This window comes from Sus scrofa, chromosome 16, assembly GCF_054392235.1.
Source record: "Sus scrofa isolate SSC_HxYL_T2T_F1_AM1 chromosome 16, Sscrofa_HxYL_maternal_Yorkshire_Landrace_v2.0, whole genome shotgun sequence".
NCBI classification, from domain to species: Eukaryota; Metazoa; Chordata; class Mammalia; order Artiodactyla; family Suidae; genus Sus; species Sus scrofa.
Window position 1 is genome coordinate 55,936,457 of NC_139398.1, and position 19,077 is coordinate 55,955,533.

Sequence of the window (19,077 nt, forward strand, 5' to 3'; positions counted from 1 at the left end):
TATACAAACAATTTAGCATGGTCAGGAACATCTTCTCTAATAAAGTGAAACCTGAAAAAAGTGAAGGAGCATGCCAAACAGATATCTTGGGAAAGAAGAGATCAGACAGTGGAAAAAGCAAATTCAGAGGCAATGGGACAGAAGCATGTATGCCGTATTTGAGAAACAACAAGGAGCTACTGCAGTTACAGGGAGGAAAGGGGGAAATGACTATGTAATCAGAAAAGTATTGGAAGCCAGATGATGGAGAATCTGATTTAAGTGGTAGACCAAGAAATCTGTGCATGCCTAGCAAAAGGCCTACTTCCACTTCCCTCAGCATGCCCATGCACCTCTGCACTATTGGCTTTACAACCATCAGGATTAATCTTACCATGCCCCCTTTCCCTGCAATGCCAGTCCTCCAAAAAGCCCAAGACCCGACCCATCCCCTGGACTCTATTTCCCCATATGGTTATATATTCATGTTTTCTGATTCCATCTCTTCTTTGCCTCTTCACTACTCAAAACACTTCTATTGTGTCCTCTAAAACTCCAGGTCAATTGTCTGCCTGATCTATAACCTCAGCCTCATCTGTGAATATTCACTTTCATCTTGCTCAAAAACTTGAATCTCCCTAAATAACATTCTTTATTCCCTTCGATCCTCTGGAATGGTGGCTGTTTTCTCTTCTACATGCCTTGTATTGGACTTGGAGGTAAGGTTAAGTATCCTTGCATGCATTGACATTTCCAAATAATTCTCCTTCTCTCCTCCAAAACAAAAAAAAACAAACAAAAAAAAAAAAAAAAAAAAAAGAAAGAAAGAAAGAAAAAGAAAAAACCTCACCACCTTTGAATCCCATACCATTACCTTTTCCCTTTGCTAGCTGTAGTTATCAACTGACCCAGAGTTACTTCCCTCATTCCTCAAAGATCTTAGCTTCTGGATCTCTGTTACTCTCTGCAATACCATTCCTAAATAACTGTTGATTTCAGTATCTTCTCTTATCTTTGCTTCTTAAAATTTGTGTGTACACAAATCCCTCTGGAGGTCTACAGGTGAAGCCTGGGGACCACTTCTCAGAAAATATCTTAAGTGTAAAAGAATTATATAGGATTATAAATAAAACCAACTGTAATGAAAGACAATTATCAAAATATTTTTAAATGTAATATAGTAATACACATGACTTTTTGTAACAGTTTAAATAAGAAGCTTTGCCATAGATCTAATAACTACCATAATCTCATAATAGTGATTAACATTAATAATATTTTAAAGGACCTGAAAAAACTGTAACATGATGTGAAAATATCTATAATTTCTTTTTTTTTTTTTTCTGTCTGTTTGCCATTTCTCAGGCCACTACCGTGGCACATGTAGGTTCCCAGGCTACGGGTCTAATTGGAGCTGCAGCCGCAGGCCTATGCCAGAGCCACAGCAAGGAGGGACCTGAGCTGCATCTGCAAACCACACCACAGGTCACAGCAATGCCAGATCCTTAACCCACTGAGCAAGGCCAGGGATCAAATCTGCAACCTCGGGCTCCCAGTCGGATTCGTCAATCACTGAGCCATGACGGGAACTCCCCAGAAAATATCTATAATTTCTACTGGAGACAAAGTCAAAGGTACTGCTGTTATTTTATTGGCTTGTGACCTACATTCTTAATTGAAGGAAATGTTAAATTTCAGTGAAAAATTAGTAAAGATGAAAATTTCCCCATTCCAGTTACCAAACCTCCTGAATTCCATCTGTAAACCGCAGTTAAGAACTACTATAACAGATGGTCTCTTGAATCCCTGTCCTCTCAATTCCTTGGTTTTCCTTCCTTCAAATATCGTGTCTCCGGAGTTCCCGTCGTGGCGCAGTGGTTAACGAATCCGACTAGGAACCATGAGGTTGCGGGTTCGATCCCTGCCCTTGCTCAGTGGGTTAACGATCCGGCGTTGCCGTGAGCTGTGGTGTAGGTTGCAGACGCGGCTCGGATCCCGCGTTGCTGTGGCTCTGGCGTAGGCCGGTGGCTACAGCTCCGATTCGACCCCTAGCCTGGGAACCTCCATATGCCGCGGGAGCGGCCCAAGAAATAGCGAAAAGACAAAAAAAAAAAAAAAAAAAAAACAAATATCGTGTCTCCCTTACCTGAGACACTCATAACCACAGTTAAACCCTAGATTTCAACATTATCAGTATTTGCAACCCTACCATAATATCAATTTCAAATATCCCATTCTTCTGTCTTTCTAGTAGTATCCCTCTAATATCCTGACCCCAAGATACTAGTCCATTTACACCCACCAGGACCCATGAATTCTATCATCTTTTCATTGTCTTTCACCCACATCATGTTCTCACTTCCCTCCTAAATAAGCTAAAATTCTACCTTCAAACCTCTTGCCCTTACCTCCCCTTGTAGAGTTTTTTGCCTAAACCACAACCTTGATTAAATTAAATTTTGCTGCTCTGGGCCTACACCCTTGCAGCTTCATTTAGTCAGAGAAAAACATACCAAGATGCTGACTAGTCTTACTTTAAATTCATCATCATAATCTCAACTGTGTCCTTAATGCTTCATGGCAATTATACTACGTTTCTCTAGTTCACTCACTATCCTGCTTTCTAGGATAAATATTTCATAGTTTCTCCTCTCTAATTAATCTCCTAACACCTTATCTTTCCATCTTCCATTCCACTAGACAACGGCATGCAAACTCCTACAAACTCCTACAACCAAAGATACTCACCTACCTGCACCTCATGTCCATATATTCTGTACTATACATAACTGTCCATTCTCCTAGATAAGAACAATTATTTTATTTATGTAGATGATGTCATCCCTTCTCACCTATCAAAGAATTCCTGCAGAAATTTCCCTTCTTTTTATATATTCATTTTTTCTCTTTTAGCTCATGCTGGTGGCCCAGGGATCAAACCCATGCCATGGCAGTGACAATGCTGGATCCTTAACCCACTGAGCCACCAGGGAACTCCCATTGTCATCTTTATCAAACAAAGTGATAAAGACCCCCACTTCTGCATGCAGCAATTGATCATTTCATGCTTTTCTAAAAGTCCTCAAAATAATTGTTTATATATTCTTTTCTCTTCTCCTGTTTCTTTTTAAACCTACCCTCATCAGGCTTTTGCCTCTTTTCCAAATTACAACATGACTTCACCAAAACTGTTTTTGCCAAGGTCATCAACAATGTCCTCATTAATAAATTCAGTGATCAGTCTTCACTCTTATTTTGACTCAGCAGCATTTTTCATTTGAAATACTTCTTTCTCATGACTTCTAGGATATTGACTTGGTTTTCCTTCGACTTTCTTACTCCATTGTTCTTTGTTGTCTCCATCATATCTTTCTGACCTCCCTAACCCCTCAGAGTGTCTAAAGCCTCAGTTCCTTGGAGTTATTATTTACTCTACATATACTCCCACCCTAATCAATTTCACAAAATCTCCTGGAGGTTAATGTCATCCATATATGGAGGACTTTCAAAATTTTAACTTTATAATTCACATCTCTCTCCTGAACTCCAGACTTGCATATCTAGCTAGCATCCTATACGACATCTCAAGTTTAACATGTCTAACTGAAGTTATGATATATAAACCCCCCAACCTACTTTGCCAGAGCTTTCCATCTCAGTCAATGCCTGAGTCTCTCATCTCAAGTGATGGCTGCTATATTCTTCTAGTTGCTCAAGCCCCAAGTTTGGAATCATCATTTATCCCATCCTAACTATGTCTCCAAATCCTAAACATCCGGCCCCCAGCCTTCTTTCTAACCTCATTACTTCCATTACTCTTCCTGCCTCTCACTAGCTGGAGCCATGGTAGTCTTCTTGCTCTTCTTCAAAACACTCTCAGATCAGAGCTTTGTGCTTGAAGATTTCTACTCAGAAATCTCATCCCTCAGATGTTAGCCATTTCTTTCCTCATTTCTTTTAAGGTCTTTAAATCAATATTTTTTCCACCTTAGAACTCATCATTATCTAACATATTATGATTTTTATTTGTTTATCTTACTGTATATCTCCTCCACTAGAGTGCAAGCTATACAATAACAGGGATTCTTGTTTTGTTCATGTTTTACTCCTAGCACCACAGAAGAGTGTCTACTATATGACAGGTACTTCTAAACATTTTGATAATGGATGAATTAATAACAGAAAAAGTAGAAAAGCAACTGTGGACATATCTAACTGAATAGAAAGTCTAGTGGGGTCATTGATAGTTTCTTCTAGCCATACCGTCTTTAGTATCTTTATAGAGACCAAAGAAAATCATTTTTCATGCAATAAGAACAAAATCTGAAGAAACAATCAAGAAAATAAAGATCTCTTGATAATTAGAAATATGACTGCTATACTTTTTAAATCAATTAAAGAAAAAGAAGGCAAAATTGGGAAAATGTCAAAGAACTTAGAACAAAAATGAAAAGGATGGAAAAAAGACAGAGATAACAGTAGGAGAGAACTAAGTACAGAATGGGGTGGTGGGGGAATAAAGAGAAAATTATTGAGGAAATAATTTTTTAAATTTCTCTAAGTTGAAGATGGGGCTTTAAATTGAAAGCACCCATCAAACACAAAGGAGGGGTCAGGAAAGAAGACCCACAGCTTATCATATTACTATAAACTTCTTGAAATGGAAAGATATAGAGAAAATCATATCATTTTGAAGATAAAAATTTTTTAAGAAAAGAACAAGAAGCAGACTTCTGCCACTCAAAATGAATCAATGCTATTTTTTTTAGATCTTTAAATCCTTTCCTAATATATTAACCATACACGTAAATTTGAGGCACCCTATTATCCCTTTTCCTATTCCATCATCCATGATTCTGAAAGAAAATTATTTTTGAACCTAGAATTCAACATCTAGCTAAATTATTAACCAAACATGAGGGTAACATAAAGTCACTTTCAAACAGGCAAGGACTCAAAAATTTTACTTCTCAGGCACCTTTTCTGAGGTAATTACTTGAAGATGTTCTCCAACAAAATCAGGTTGTAAACTCAGAAAGAAGATGTAGAACTAACCTAGGAAAAAAGAAATCCCAAGATGAGAGAAGTGCAGTCGCTCAAGAAATAAATTAACTAGTAGACACCAAGAAAAATGCCTCCAAAGAAGAATGGAATACATTCCAAGCAACAGATACAAGGACTAAAGAACTGGATGACACTGATCAGTAGGTAAAGAAATCATATTTTTTTCTCAATAAGACAAAATAAAAGTAACTAGAAACTCTAGAAAACAAAACAAAACAAAACCTGAATAAGAAAGTCATAGTCCAAATATAAAACAGAAGTTATTTTAAATAACTCATAGACTATAATGCTAGGAATTTTTTCCTTTGAATGGTGCAAATGTTGTAAGACAAACTATGGGTAAGGAAATAACGGTTAGAAAACACTAATGATCTCTACACTGAAAACCATTTTATATAGAAGAATTAAAAATAGAATTGGTTAAAAGAGGCCTTAGGAAAGTGGGATTTTAGGAAAACTTGTTTGCATATTCTACTTGATTAAAAATGTAACATGATATAAAATAAGAATGAAGGCAAGGATTCCTAAGACTGGTGGGAAAAACTGTGATAAGAAATAAGATTTTACACAGTCTCAAAGGGGAAACAGAAACTTTAGTGCTAAACCTGCAGACCACACCTTAATCAAATAATTAAAGTTAGTCAACATGGACCATGCATTTTTCAATAGGAAACAAAGTAAAGTGTTAACAAATAGAGGAAAATAGAACAACAGACACAGAAAATCTCAATGAGGATGAAAAATAGTAGTGTGACACTCTGCTATCCCCTTAAGTACAGAAAAGTTTTCATTTTCAACCTTCTCACTTTTGACTCAACATCTTGCACAATTTCCTCAAGTCACTTATATTAATGACTCTCAAATTACTTGTTTTCAGAATTAAATGCTTTTCTAAATTTCAGAGCTATATTTCCCAAATGTCAGCTAGACATCTTTAATCTTTATTTCTTTAGATTCCTCATATTTACTACATCAAAATCACTCGCTTAATCTTCCTATCCAATCCAGCATTCCACTAGCATTCCCCTTCTCAATTAGTAAAACTCATAGACAGCCTCATCCAAAAGAGAAACCCCAGCTATCTTCAATTACTTTCTCTCCTTCATTCCACATCCAGTAGAATATCTCGTTTTTTAAAAGTATTAAATATCTGATATGGACTATATGCCAGGAAAGAGAAATTAATAAGACACAAATCCTATAAATTTTCTCACCAAAATGTGGTTCAAATTCATTCTATCTTCTCTATTCCCAGTGCCAACATCTTGGTATAGGCCTTCCTTACTGCCTACATGATCTAACTCATCGTCATATTTCTAATCACTCCTCTTTCCTCAAATATCACAGTGGAATTACTGTTTTTCCCCCTAAATTTCAAATCTGTTCATTTTACCACCCTGTTAAAATTATCAATGGCATTATTAATATTAATGCCAAAATTAAAGAGCTTGGTCAATGACCAGGAATAGTTATTTCTCCATCATATATAAAAGCAAGTGCCGTTAAACATATACAAAGTTTTAAAACAGAATTATTTTGGATAATTTATTCAAAAAACATGTTTCTTTTGTATATAAAGCTTAACATCACTTACAGAAAAACTAGTGGTAAATGTATTCAATGTGTCTATTTTATAGGAATTAAACCCAAATAACATCTAAGTAATCATTTTGACTTAACAAAGAGTTATAGAAAATTGACAATCTGAGTAAATTCTTATATATACCTATATTGAAAATTTTTCTTCAATGTGTGGCTCTTAATACTCCTTTCATATTTAGAACTTATTTAAACCCAACTTTAATTATGTAGCTTTTTATACTTAAGTAAGAATGAAGATAAGGATGTAATAGCCTAAGGAAGAAAAACAGTTCCTTTAAATATGAGTTGAGCATAAAAGTGTACTCTTTTATACAGATAAAGCTTTAATAGAACATCTACACTAGCCTAAACAGGGTAAAAGCAGTAGAGGAAGTACAGAATAGAGGAAGTAGAAGAACATGCTTTGTTCTACAACCATTATTAGATACAACCTTGAACTGTGCATTTACCATTAGACTAAAATGGACTCAAATCCCCAGCATAGATCCTATACCCTTGAGATCCAGTTTCTAAGTAAAATAAGATTTATTATCAATTTTCAGATAAATGCAAGGAAAAATTATTTCATAAAGAGACGTTGGTATAAAAGATTTTGCTTAAAGAATTTATAAACATAAGTAGGTCATTTAAGCTATGGTGATTACCAGAGAAAGACCTAAGGAGGCAATCAGCAACATGATTTCCTGCTATAATACACACACATGCATACACATATACCCTTACGCACTTAATGACTGACTTTCGTTTATATATCAAGTATATCTTATCTGAGTAGAAAAACATAAATCGAAGAGGAAACATGAGGTTTCATTCATTCTTTTACTATAGGGTTTTAAAAATTGTTCTTGCAGTTCCCACTGTGGCACAGTAGACGGCATCTCTATAGTGCTGGGACGCAGGTTCTATCCCCATCCAGCACAGTTAAGGATTTGGCATTGCTGCAGCTGTAGCGTAGGCAGCAGCTACAGCTCGGATCTGATTTCTGGCCCAGGGAACTCCATATGCCATAGGGTAGCCAAAACAGGAAAAAAATTGTTCTTGCTTTGAAAAGTCAATGCAAACATTATCAAAAGCAAAGACAGCAGCAATAACAATAATTTTTAGAATGTTACCCTCCCTAAATAAACCATTTATGTGTGCGTGTGTATTTTAACCTGAAGAAAGATGACTGCATCATGAATGTATTTTCCCACCAGAAATGTAAAATTGTAACATCTACTTACCAACCCAACACAGTTGCTTAAAGCCACTTTAGTTGTACTATGTTGATCTTGCAAGTATCCTGTGTAATGACAGTTGTCTAAAAAATCATGTTTCCACTGGGGTCCATCTTTCCCCCAGTATTCTACTGTAAAATGTTTGGACACAAAGTCTGTGTTGAGAGTCAAGTTTAGGTGAAAGTGCTTGCCATAGGCTGAAAGTTTAAAAAATAACTTAGATACTGCCTGCTGTGGATCGATAGGGTCCATACTCCGTCTTCTCCTGGAGTGTTTATCATTTTTCACAGTAAAGCTGAGAAAAGCTCCATTTTGATCAACCCTTATTGGAATAGTTAGCTGGTAGTGTTCTAGATAAGTCAGGAATTCCTCTTTGTAATCACAAGGCAGAGAATCCAGAAAAAAACACATGGAAGAAAAGAATATTTAACAGAACAAAGATGTAGCAATATAAACAACAACTATAATGCTTAAATTATGTATCATTAAATGTGAGATACGGACAAAAAATGTTATATTAAACAAAAATGAAAGAATGAAAGCTTAAAATCTAAAGATGAATTACATACCATATATTTCTTTCCTTAAAATAACATTTTAAGATTATTTCAAAAGGCTATTTTTCATTTTAAAATTTTAAAAACACAAATTCTAAGAGCTAAATTCTACAGTAAATATGACTATTTTATATTGAAATAAAAAACAGTGAAAACTACACATACGTAAAAGACTAGAATTTCATTCAGGTAAAATATGTTTATGAAAGTTATCCAAAAAAGTTTATATAGAATTTCTAAAGACTTATAGCATTTAAAAAAAAAATTATCAGTCCAATATAACATACAGCAGCCATTTTGGAAAACAGTGTGGCAGTTCCTCAAAAAGTTAAGCATGAAACTACCATCTGACCCAGCAATTCCACTCTTATTTTTACATGAGAAATGAAAACATACAACCACACAAAACCCTGTACATGAGTGTTCATAGCAGCATTATTCATAATGGCCAGAAGGCAGAAATAACACAAATGTCCATCAATTGATGAACAAATGAATAAAATGCACTCTATTCACACAAAATATTATTCTGCAATAAAAAAGGCAGTACTGATATATGATATGACAAGAATGAAACTTCATAATAAAATTTCATTATCTAATAGTATAAAAACTAAGTGAAAGGAACCAGTCATATTTGATTCAATTTATATAAAATATACAAAACAGCCAAATCCCTATAGACAAAAATAGATTAAAGGTTGCCTAGGGCTGGGGTAAGGTGATTTGGAAGGAACTAGGAATGACTGGTAACATAGTTTCTTTTTGGGGTGGTGAAAATGTTCTAAAATTTTGATGATGGCCGTACAACTCTGTGAATACACTATAAACCACTGAACTGTATACTTCAAATGGGTGATGATATGGTATGTATATTATCACAATACAGTTGTTTAAAAACCATCAGAATGACAAAATATTCAGAAGACTATTAAATATATTTTCCTCACTTAGGTGTACTAAATATTACCAATCTATGTTCTTAACCACATCTTCCTTTGGTTAAATTTACCACTAAGGGGGAACCAAATGTCTGCAAATTGCTTCACTGTCTATACTTGGAAGTTCATCCACAAATATAAACTTCCATGAAACCATGACCAAAAGGAAAAAATTAAAAGATAATATTTATTTCATTTCTCATAAGTAAGAGTTAATACTAAATGCTATGGCTTTGTCGAACTACTTTGAGAGCCATATTTTGTACATACAGACTTCTAGACATATATATCAATCTATAAAGTTCAATTTTATGGATTTAAATTACAGGGACCTATTAATTAGAATTTGAAAAGTTGAACTTCTTATAACTCTTCTTTTTTACTCAGCTTCTAGTCTTTAGATCAGAATTCTTAAGTTTGAAAATACTTTTTTTTCACTAAGGGTCCATGTTAGAAGGATCTTGTATGAGAATTTGTCTGGTTTCTGGCTCTTTCACAGCACAAAAACCTTTGGATTTCTTTTGAAAATGACCTTGCCTGTAAACCCTGGAAATGACTGCATGAGCTTATTAAAGGTCAGAATTCAGAAGAATAGGCCTGAGTCTGTCATTTTCTATGAAAGAAAAGTCAACTTGAAAATGCAGTGGATGTTAAATACTAATAGGACAAGTTAAATGGACTCCTAGAGGCAATAACATTTATGAAACTAGCATTGAATTGACACAGCAGGTTCCTACCACTATACATCCCCTGAAAAATGATCACTCAAACTAAATATTTAATCTTTTCTTGCCAGAATAATAGCAGTAATTTTTTTTGTCACTTTCAAAAGCAGGAATCCTACCTTGAGAACTGTATGAAAGTCTGCGGTCACTATGAAATTCTGATGAAGCCATGATGAGGCTCAAAATCCAGGTCAACGTCTTCCACAAAATTTCCATAATTTAGAAAACTGGATGATTTTTAGAGGGCTACCTATGTGCTAGAGAGTCAATACCATACCAAAATCGAAGCATAACAATTTTATTTCTTTAAAACTTCTTGCAAATTAGTTACCAGATGTTCCACTATTTAAGAGGTTCTTTTTTCCAACATCCCATACTTTCTTCCATATCTGGATTCATTTTCTCAATCCAAAATGAAAAAAATAATGATGGCAAAATTTTCATAAGCAGAGCATTAGGCTGATTAATTGCTAAAGTATGGCCATTTTTTAACCTAGAGAAACAAACAAACAAACAAAAATGTTTAAGTTAACTGAAAAAACATCTGGAATGGACAGATCTATTTTGCTGAATGCTTGCAAAAAGACACATACCACAAAATAACATAATTAAATCAGACTATTGTTGCTCTTTATAGTTTAAATAAACATTCAGAAGACTAAACACAGAATTAAAACCTAAATGGTTACCAGGATAATGCCATAGTTAATTAACAATCAAAAAAGGAAATTGAAAGGCATCATAAAAATTCTCCTTTTAAAACTAAAGATAAAAATGTGTGGGTAGAGTGACTAACCTCCTTTCAATAAAATAAAAATTAGACTGACTTCACAAAGTTGATTTTATGAAAGTGATAAACAGTATATGATCATATCACTTAACATGCTTTCTAGTACACTCTTATCCAGAGATTGATTTGTTGCTTTTATTTTCTTACAGAAAAACTTTTTTGATACAGAGATCTACAAATACACAGTGGCATTAAGCAGCTGTCTGTGAAAACTCAGACAGCAGCATAAACTAAACTTCTGAAAAGTGGAGCCACATTTACCATAACCCTTGACTTAATTTGGAAGTCTTATATGACTAATAAGGCAACATATACGAGGCAGTTTTAACTATCTAGAATGTAATTGTAGGAGTTCCCATTGTGGCTCAGCAGTAACAAACCTGACTAGTAACCATGAGGATGCGGGTTCGATCCCTGGCCTCAGCTCAATGGGTTAAGTATCTGGCGTTGCCATGAGCTGTGGTGGAGGGTCACACACTCGGCTCGGATCTGGCATTGCTGTGTCTGTGACATAGGCTGGCAGCTGCAGCTCCAATTCGACCCCTAGCCTGGAAATTTCTATTTGCCACACTTTTGGCCCTAAAAAAGTAATAAAATAAAATAAAATAAGAATGTAACTGTACAGAAAAAACATTCATTTTCTGAAAAGAAAAGAATTTTTTAAAAAATTCAAGTATCAACAGATATCATGTCGCATCTCATGTACCTTCCTTTTGACTTACAACCTCACTCAGTTCATGGATTCACATTTTAAACAGAACAGTGGCATATTTGAATAGCACTTTAGAAAAAGAAAATAACAAAGGAACTAGAAACTAGCCAAATAAAAGCACAAATGTGATTTTTAAAAAAGAGAGGAAAAACTAAAAATAGCTTTAGGATTCCAAAGTAATATAGTTGAAGATAGGGGCAAATGGCCTTTATATAGCTTAATACTTTATGTTATATATATGTCTGTGTTATAGTTCTATATGTAATATTCAAAATCTACCTGAGTCGATGATAAAAAGTTAAATTACTTTTAATAACTTATTGTTATGACAGAGAAATACACAAGATACCAGAAAGATTTTCATCCCAAATCCCTAATATGAAATTATCATATCATAAATCCTTACGTATTTCTGGGTTTAAAAAAAAGAATGAGTAAATGAATGAATGGTAATTAAAATAAAATCACTTTAGGGATAATACTAAAGGATATTTAAGGTTGACTATAAAATTAATTTATATGGAATACTACATTTCCTATGGTGCTAGAAATATTGTTTATTACAACATGTAAAACAACCACAACCATTTTAAAGTTCCTTACGTCTGTTTCCCCAGGTTTATTAATCTGGTAAACTTTGGACAATCTAATTCATTAATCAAAAAATGTTGTCTTACAATGTTTTAAAAATGATGTCATAACAGTATGAGGATAAGAAAAGACTAAGACACAATTCTTGTCCTTCAGGAGCTCATAATCTAAAGAACAAAGAAAAAACTCAAAACAGACTGACATATGCCATAATAAAATCATGAAACATATTAGAGGAGATCAGATGAAGGAGATGACATCAGAGATGGATGGGCAAAGGAAATTCTATGAAAAAAAAGTAACATGTGATAGACATACTGGAAGATGAACAGAATTTAAGAAGTCAAATCTGTGGGGGAATTCATTACAAGTTAAAGAGATAAATTCCACAAAGTAGAGATGGCAAGAAAAAAACGGAAAATAGTATTAGTAATAATAGTAAGTTTGGTCCCTATACATACGACTAATAGGTAATATCTAGAAAAGTAACTTAAGGTCAGGTCCAAAAATAAAGAGAACTTTAAATATATGTTACTTCTTTCAATATTCACAACAATCTTGTAAAGTAGGTATTATTGTCCTTGTGTGAGGAAGAATTTACAATGGCCCTAATAGTTATGACTCCTGATATCCATGCCCTTGTGTAATCCACTTTCTTTGAGTAATTCTATCCTAACTTAAATGGAACACCTCACCAGTGAAGGGATGTCACTTCCATGATTAGATTACCAAAGGTTCTGACTTCTATCTTAATAGTAGACTCCCTTGTCGGGCTTTGATGAAACAAGCTACCATATGGAGAGGCTCACATAGCAAGGAACTGAGAGCAGCCTTCAGATAACCACTAGTAAGGAAATGAGGCCCTCAACACAACAGCTTGCAAGAAACTGAATCCTGAATATCTGCGTTTAGAAGCATATTCTGCCCTTCTCAAGTTTTCTGTGGTGATCTCAGTCTTTGCCAACACCTTGATTGCAGTCTCATGAGAGACTTTGAAGCAAAAGATAGAGCTCAGCCATGCCCAGATTCCTGAACCACAGAAAATGAGTGTTAATAAATGTATGTTGGTTTAAATCACTAGGTTTATGGCGATCTTTTTTTTCCACCAATTGATAACTAATACAGCTGCCAATTTACAAATAAAAAAGTTGAAGCTCATAGTGGCTATACAGCAGAGCCCAGAGTCACATATAAGACTACCCAGCTCTTTCTATTACATCACACTTCTATTTTAAGTCACTATAACTTAAATATTCAATAGTAACTGCATACAAACCATATCAAATTATATATTCATAAATGATATAAGTTAATTAACATGAACAGTTTTAAGCAACTTAATACAAAATAATTATTTCATCTCAAAATTTCTTCTACAACGATTTAGGCAAACCAACAGGGAATATATATCCTTTCTAAGGCAAAAATCTATAAAGAGATTAAATCATATCATCATTTAATAACAGAATAATTGATCTTTGAATAACATATGGTGTAGGGGCCACCAACTGTCTGCAAAAATCTGAGTATAGAAGTTCCCGTTGTGGCGCAGTGGTTAACGAATCCGACTAGGAACCATGAGGTTGAGGGTTCGGTCCCTGCCCTTGCTCAGTGGGTTAACGATCCGGCGTTGCCGTGAGCTGTGGTGTAGGTTGCAGATGCGGCTCGGATCCCGAGTTGCTGTGGCTCTGGCGTAGGCCGGGGGCTACAGCTCCAATTCGACCCCTAGCCTGGGAACCTCCATATGCCATGGGAGCGGCCCAAAGAAATAGCAAAAAGACAAGGAAAAATTAAAAAAATCTGAGTATAACCTGGCCTTCTACATTCATGGTATCTCCTTAATGGATTCAACCAATGAAGGCTAGTGTAGTACTGTAAAATTACTCTTAGGAAAAAAGCCTCGTATGAGGGATCTATACAGTTCAAATCCATGTTGCTCAATAGTCAACTGTAGTAAAGAAAATAATCCAGGAGTTCCCACTGTGGTGCAGTGGGTTAATGATCTGAGTTGTCTCTGTGGAATTGTCCATTTGATTTGCAGAGTGGCACAGTGGGTTAAGAATCCAGCGTTGCCACAGCTGTGGCACTGTAGCTGTGGCATAAGCCACAGATGCAGCTCAGATTCGATCCCTGACCTAGGAACTTTCATATGGTATAGGTGCAGCAGAAAAAAAAAGAAAATAATCCAGTTATCCTGATTCCCAATCTACTTAAGTACAGTCTCCAATTCCATACCTGTTGCCTCATTAACATTTCTTACTTTTTTTTTTCCCAGATGTCCTGAGGGTTTTGCATAAAAAATATCTGACATTGGAGTTCCTGTCATGGCACATTGAAAACAAATTCGGCTAGGAACGATGAGGTTGCCAGTTCGATCCCTGCCCTTGCTCAGTGGGTTAAGGATCCAGTGTTGCCGTGAGCTGTGGTATAGGTTGTAGACCGCAGCTTGGATCTGGTGTTGCTGTGGCTCTGGCATAGGCCAGCAGGGCAGCTATACCTCTGATTAGAACTCTAGCCTGGGAACCGCCATATGCCATGGGTACAGCTCTAAAAAACAAAACAAAACAAAACAAAACAATGTCTGACATTGAGCTCCTCATACACTTTAATCTCCCTTTAAAGAGAAATATATAATTAACATATTTGAGTTTGAGTTAATTTTCTAGTAGTGATGATAGATTTGTATTGAATAATATTCATCCTTTTTTCCTAGACTCTGAAACTGATAAACTTACAATATAATTACCGAAGTTTAGGGAGAAATTTCTTGCTCTTCATAGTTTTTTAACCCCCATTCTTACCATTACTAGCACTGTCCTATAAACATCCAGGTTAAGTAAGCCAGTAGCATCAAGAGAAAAAGTAGTATGTAATTACTTGGCCAGAAGTAGACTTACATTTGATTTAAGGACTTGTAGTAAAAAGGGCATTGATGCATAATAGAGAGGGAGCTTTGAAGTTAAACAAACCAGAGCTACAGCTTGGTTCCACAACTAGCTACAACGTCTGGCACATGGGCACTCAATAAATTTGAGTTTTTTTCGCCTTTCTCACTCCCTCCTTTCCTCCCCACATTTTAAAAATCTCCATTGCCAATGAAGGAACTTAACAATACGTAAATGAGCTGGTTCAAGTGCAACTAAAATCAACAACTAACATATTTAACCACTCTTAGTCACCTACACAACAAAAATGAATGGGTGAAACTACTTGCTGGTTCCTACTAGAAAAGTTAATCTAGATATCATAAACAAATATGTACAGGCACTAACTTTTCCAGATATAGTTTCTAAAATCCAGAATAATATTAAAATAGTACATAATTATCCATAAATCACAATGCATTAACTCTTTACATTGTGTAGGAGAAATATCATGCTATAGAAAATACAAAGGCTTTGAGTTCTGGCTTGACTTCAAGTTACTTAACTTCTCTGCATCTCTTTCCTTACTATAAAACCTTGATAATGATACTGACCTTTAAAAGACTTTTGAAAGATTAAATTAGATTGCACATGATGTAAAGTATCCACACATTTCATTTTAGTGGTTACATAAATATTAGCCCCCCTCTCCTCTTTATCTGACTCATCACTTCTCAAAGGCCTTCCTTCAAAAACAGTTTCATGTCCTCCTTGCCGTAAAAATGTGGAATGATTGGATATGATGATGCAATCAACTAACTAGGTTGTACTGTCTTTTAGATCAAACAGTAAAGAATTTAGGTCATGATAACTGGGCTTACAACTATTTTAAATTTGAAAACAGAATCAAAACTTCCAGTTTACTTTGATCTCAAAGGCTTTTTCCCTAATACAAATGCACAAACTGGTAAAGTTTAGGAATCATTTATCTACATCCTTGGAAACAAGCTACACTAAGTAGAAATAAGATCAGACAACTTGCACTTGAGTGATTCCCTCAGTAGTCTGCTCTGGTTGGAGAGTAAGTAGTTGTCTTTTTCCCCTATCATGTTTACTTCCCATTCAAAAGATCTATGAGTAGCCAAGGTAATAATTTCCTCTCCTGAACTATTATTATGGAGCTAAAGAACATGTATAGCATCTTCTCAATTTCTTTTACTCATCTTAAACCTGGTTATTTTTTTAAAGCTGATTTGGTCTAAACAGAGGAAGCAACAATACAATGCTTCCTTCAGGTATTTAATTTTTATATGTGAAAATTAACTTCTCATTTTACTTTCCATTTACTCTCTCAACAAATATTTAACGTCACCTTCAATATGTCAAGGCTTGAAGTACAAATGTTTCTAGATCATTTATAAATTTTGTGAGATTGGTTTCCAAGGACAGGTATAGTTAAAGAGACTCAAAACTTACCCGAGATTGGTTTCCAAGGACAGGTATAGTTAAAGAGACTCAAAACTTACCCCACAAGAAAAGCAAGCAAATGAGCCAAAAGCAAAAATACAAAATATTATTTAAAAAAAAAAGCAAACTCCAAATTACACATAGACTCAAAGTCTCAAACTGTTTTTTTTTTTCAGATGGCAAGTTAAATATACATTATACGTTTCATAGCTTTTCTCCTGAAAAACAGAAACAGCTTCTCTTGTGGTTACTTCAAAATGTTGATAATCAACTATATCTGTTGGCAGAACCAAGAGCACTATCCACCTCTTTCACCTTTTAATCTCCCCTCCATAATGTTCCAAAGATTGTGCCATTAACTCTCTTAATATGTTAACTCTCTTTATTCTCTCACAAAAGTCACACACAGGGTAAGATTTGGCATAGAAGACCATCCTAAACCACTAGTAGCTACTAATGGTTGCTAAGGAAATGAAGAGGAAGTGGTAAGAGTAGACAAGAGTGGGAATTAATCTTACATGTATTGGCCCAGACATGAAAAGTATTTCAGGTCTTGAGGTTAGAGGTTTTTTCCCCCTTGAGAGTCACAAAAACATTAATACCACAACAGAGATTTCATTTGCTGCCATTTGTGAGAAATGAATGAATTTGATTTGTTTGAAATCAACTTATTTGCCTATATAGATAGTCTTCAAAACTCTAACACACCAATGATCATATATAAATTAATACAGACCAGAACTGTAGCTACCACTTTGGTGAAAAACAGGAAAATAATTATTCCCAAAATTAATTTTTTCAAATTCTTTTCAACTACACCAGTTTTATGTTACATTTCTTTCCCTATTGTGAATTTTGAGGGCTGTCATTCATACATCTATGCTTCATTCTAATCAACATAAACTAAAAAAAGGAAAGGAAAAAGAAAAAGAAAAATTGTCCAAGAAATTTAAACGAAAAAAAAAAATGTTGAAAATCACACTCCACTGTGTTTTTAAAAGTTGCAAGCAATAGTTCAGTTTCTTCTTTCCTCCCCCATTCTGTACACACTCATCATCCCCCCCCACCCCCGCCCCACTTCACCCAGACAGAGGCTAACAGTCTGAGCTGCCCTGGTTGAGTTGATCCTAAAGTTAACATTCAGCAGCCCATTTCCAGACAGCAGCGCTAAATCTATTTGGATAAAACGCGTGTGACCCAGACAGTTGGCATTTGGCCCAAACGCGTTGCACCGGCAGCTCAAATAAAAACAAGAGTAAGAAACTCACTCTTGTTCCCTCTCAGTGCGCTTTCTCACTCTCTCACTCTCTTTGCCTCCAGTACAAGTAAAGAAATTACCAAAGACAGGAATTGTAGTACACACGTTATCAGAAGACAGGTTTCCAATAACCCCTCCAGCAGCACAACCTTCCCCTCAGTCTCTGAATTTTGATCACATATAGCATATATACAGACATATCCTAATGTTCAAGGCTCCAAAGGGTTATGAGTCTAGCAAGTCCCAAGTGGCCAAGAGTAAATCAAAAACACACGTTTCCATCTCTTTGATTAGCCTATTAAGAGCTTAACATATCCTAGAGCATCAGGACTATAGCTAGTACATTAATTCTGCCCTCTGAGCCAAGGCATAAAATATGCACTTGTCTGACTACTTAAGAGACTGACTTTAAACTATAAAATGCAGGTTTTTCTTTAAGAAAACTAGAAATCAGTTAGAAAGATAACACCATTACTACTTTCCCGATTACTATCTGGTGACTAAAGACCACAAAAAATCATAAGTCATATTTCACAAAACATGTCTATATTCGTATAATAAACGTATATATTTTTGCATCATAAAATATTTGCAAGACCCACAATTCTCCAACCCCCGACTAGTCTGGAGTTAAAAGATTTCTATCTGTAAAATGAGTTCAGTCAAGCTCACTCATTGCCATTTAAAAAAAAAGAAAAAAAAAAAAAAAAACACCACACACAGAAAAAAAAGTTTTCTACGCGTTATTCGGAAGACAAGCAAAGCACAAGTTTTAATTTAAAAAAAAAAAAGGTTTCATTGAATATTGTGAAGTCTTCCTTACCGTTTTCATCTTCAAATTCTGATAAAAAGTAAGTTTCAAACAATAGAGATTGCACTGGACGACTCACGTACTCCCTCTCCTCTCTTAACTTTTTTTTCTGCCCCCCTTTGCAAAGCCACAGCAGTCAGTTAGTTATTCTGCAGCCAGAATAAAACCCTATAGTCTGGCTAACCCGGGCTTTAGAGAACGGACTTTCCGACTTGGCAGAAAAAGAGATGCCTTCAATACATCCAGGCTATCATCCTGAGATGCTGTCTTTACAAACCCACTTTCTCTCCCGCAACTCCCCCCCTCCAAAAAAAAAAAAAAAAAAAAAAAAAAAAAAAAAAAGGAAAGAAAAAAAAGAAAGGAAGGAAGGGAAAAAAAGACTTATTGGGGGTGGAAGTGGTGCCCTCTTCCTGGACAGCTTAGTGCCTTTGCTATGCAAATAACATGTGAAGAGCATCAAAAGGTATCAGGAGAAAAGAAGACAAGAGGAGCAGGAAGG

The 19,077-nt window shown here is 35.3% G+C and overlaps 2 protein-coding genes across 41 annotated transcripts in view; both read right to left on the minus strand.

Moving 5' to 3' along the window:
• The window catches only part of ADAMTS6 (ADAM metallopeptidase with thrombospondin type 1 motif 6), a 308,356-nt gene extending 298,012 nt beyond the window's left edge, over positions 1–10,344 (minus strand). For 24 of the 36 annotated variants that reach the window (XR_014831410.1, XR_014831409.1, XR_014831406.1 and 21 more), the window contains exons 1-2: positions 10,205–10,344; positions 7,869–8,233 (exon numbers count right to left, since the gene is read on the minus strand). Coding sequence is in view for 5 of the 36 variants with exons in the window: in XM_085002386.1 (XP_084858512.1) it covers positions 7,869–8,233; positions 10,205–10,301 (462 nt within the window). In the remaining 31 variants the exon portion in view is untranslated. Of the gene's footprint in view, positions 1–4,957; positions 5,035–7,868; positions 8,234–10,204 lie in introns of those variants that run through there. The other 12 variants (XM_085002391.1, XM_085002394.1, XM_085002400.1 and 9 more) reach the window with 2 other exon arrangements.
• The window catches only part of CENPK (centromere protein K), a 69,855-nt gene continuing 60,982 nt past the window's right edge, over positions 10,205–19,077 (minus strand). For 3 of the 5 annotated variants that reach the window (XR_014831452.1, XM_085002412.1, XM_085002413.1), the window contains one exon: positions 10,205–10,578. Coding sequence is in view for 1 of the 5 variants with exons in the window: in XM_021076785.2 (XP_020932444.2) it covers positions 10,549–10,578 (30 nt within the window). In the remaining 4 variants the exon portion in view is untranslated. The remainder of the gene's footprint in view (positions 10,579–19,077) is intronic. The other 2 variants (XM_021076785.2, XR_014831445.1) reach the window with 2 other exon arrangements.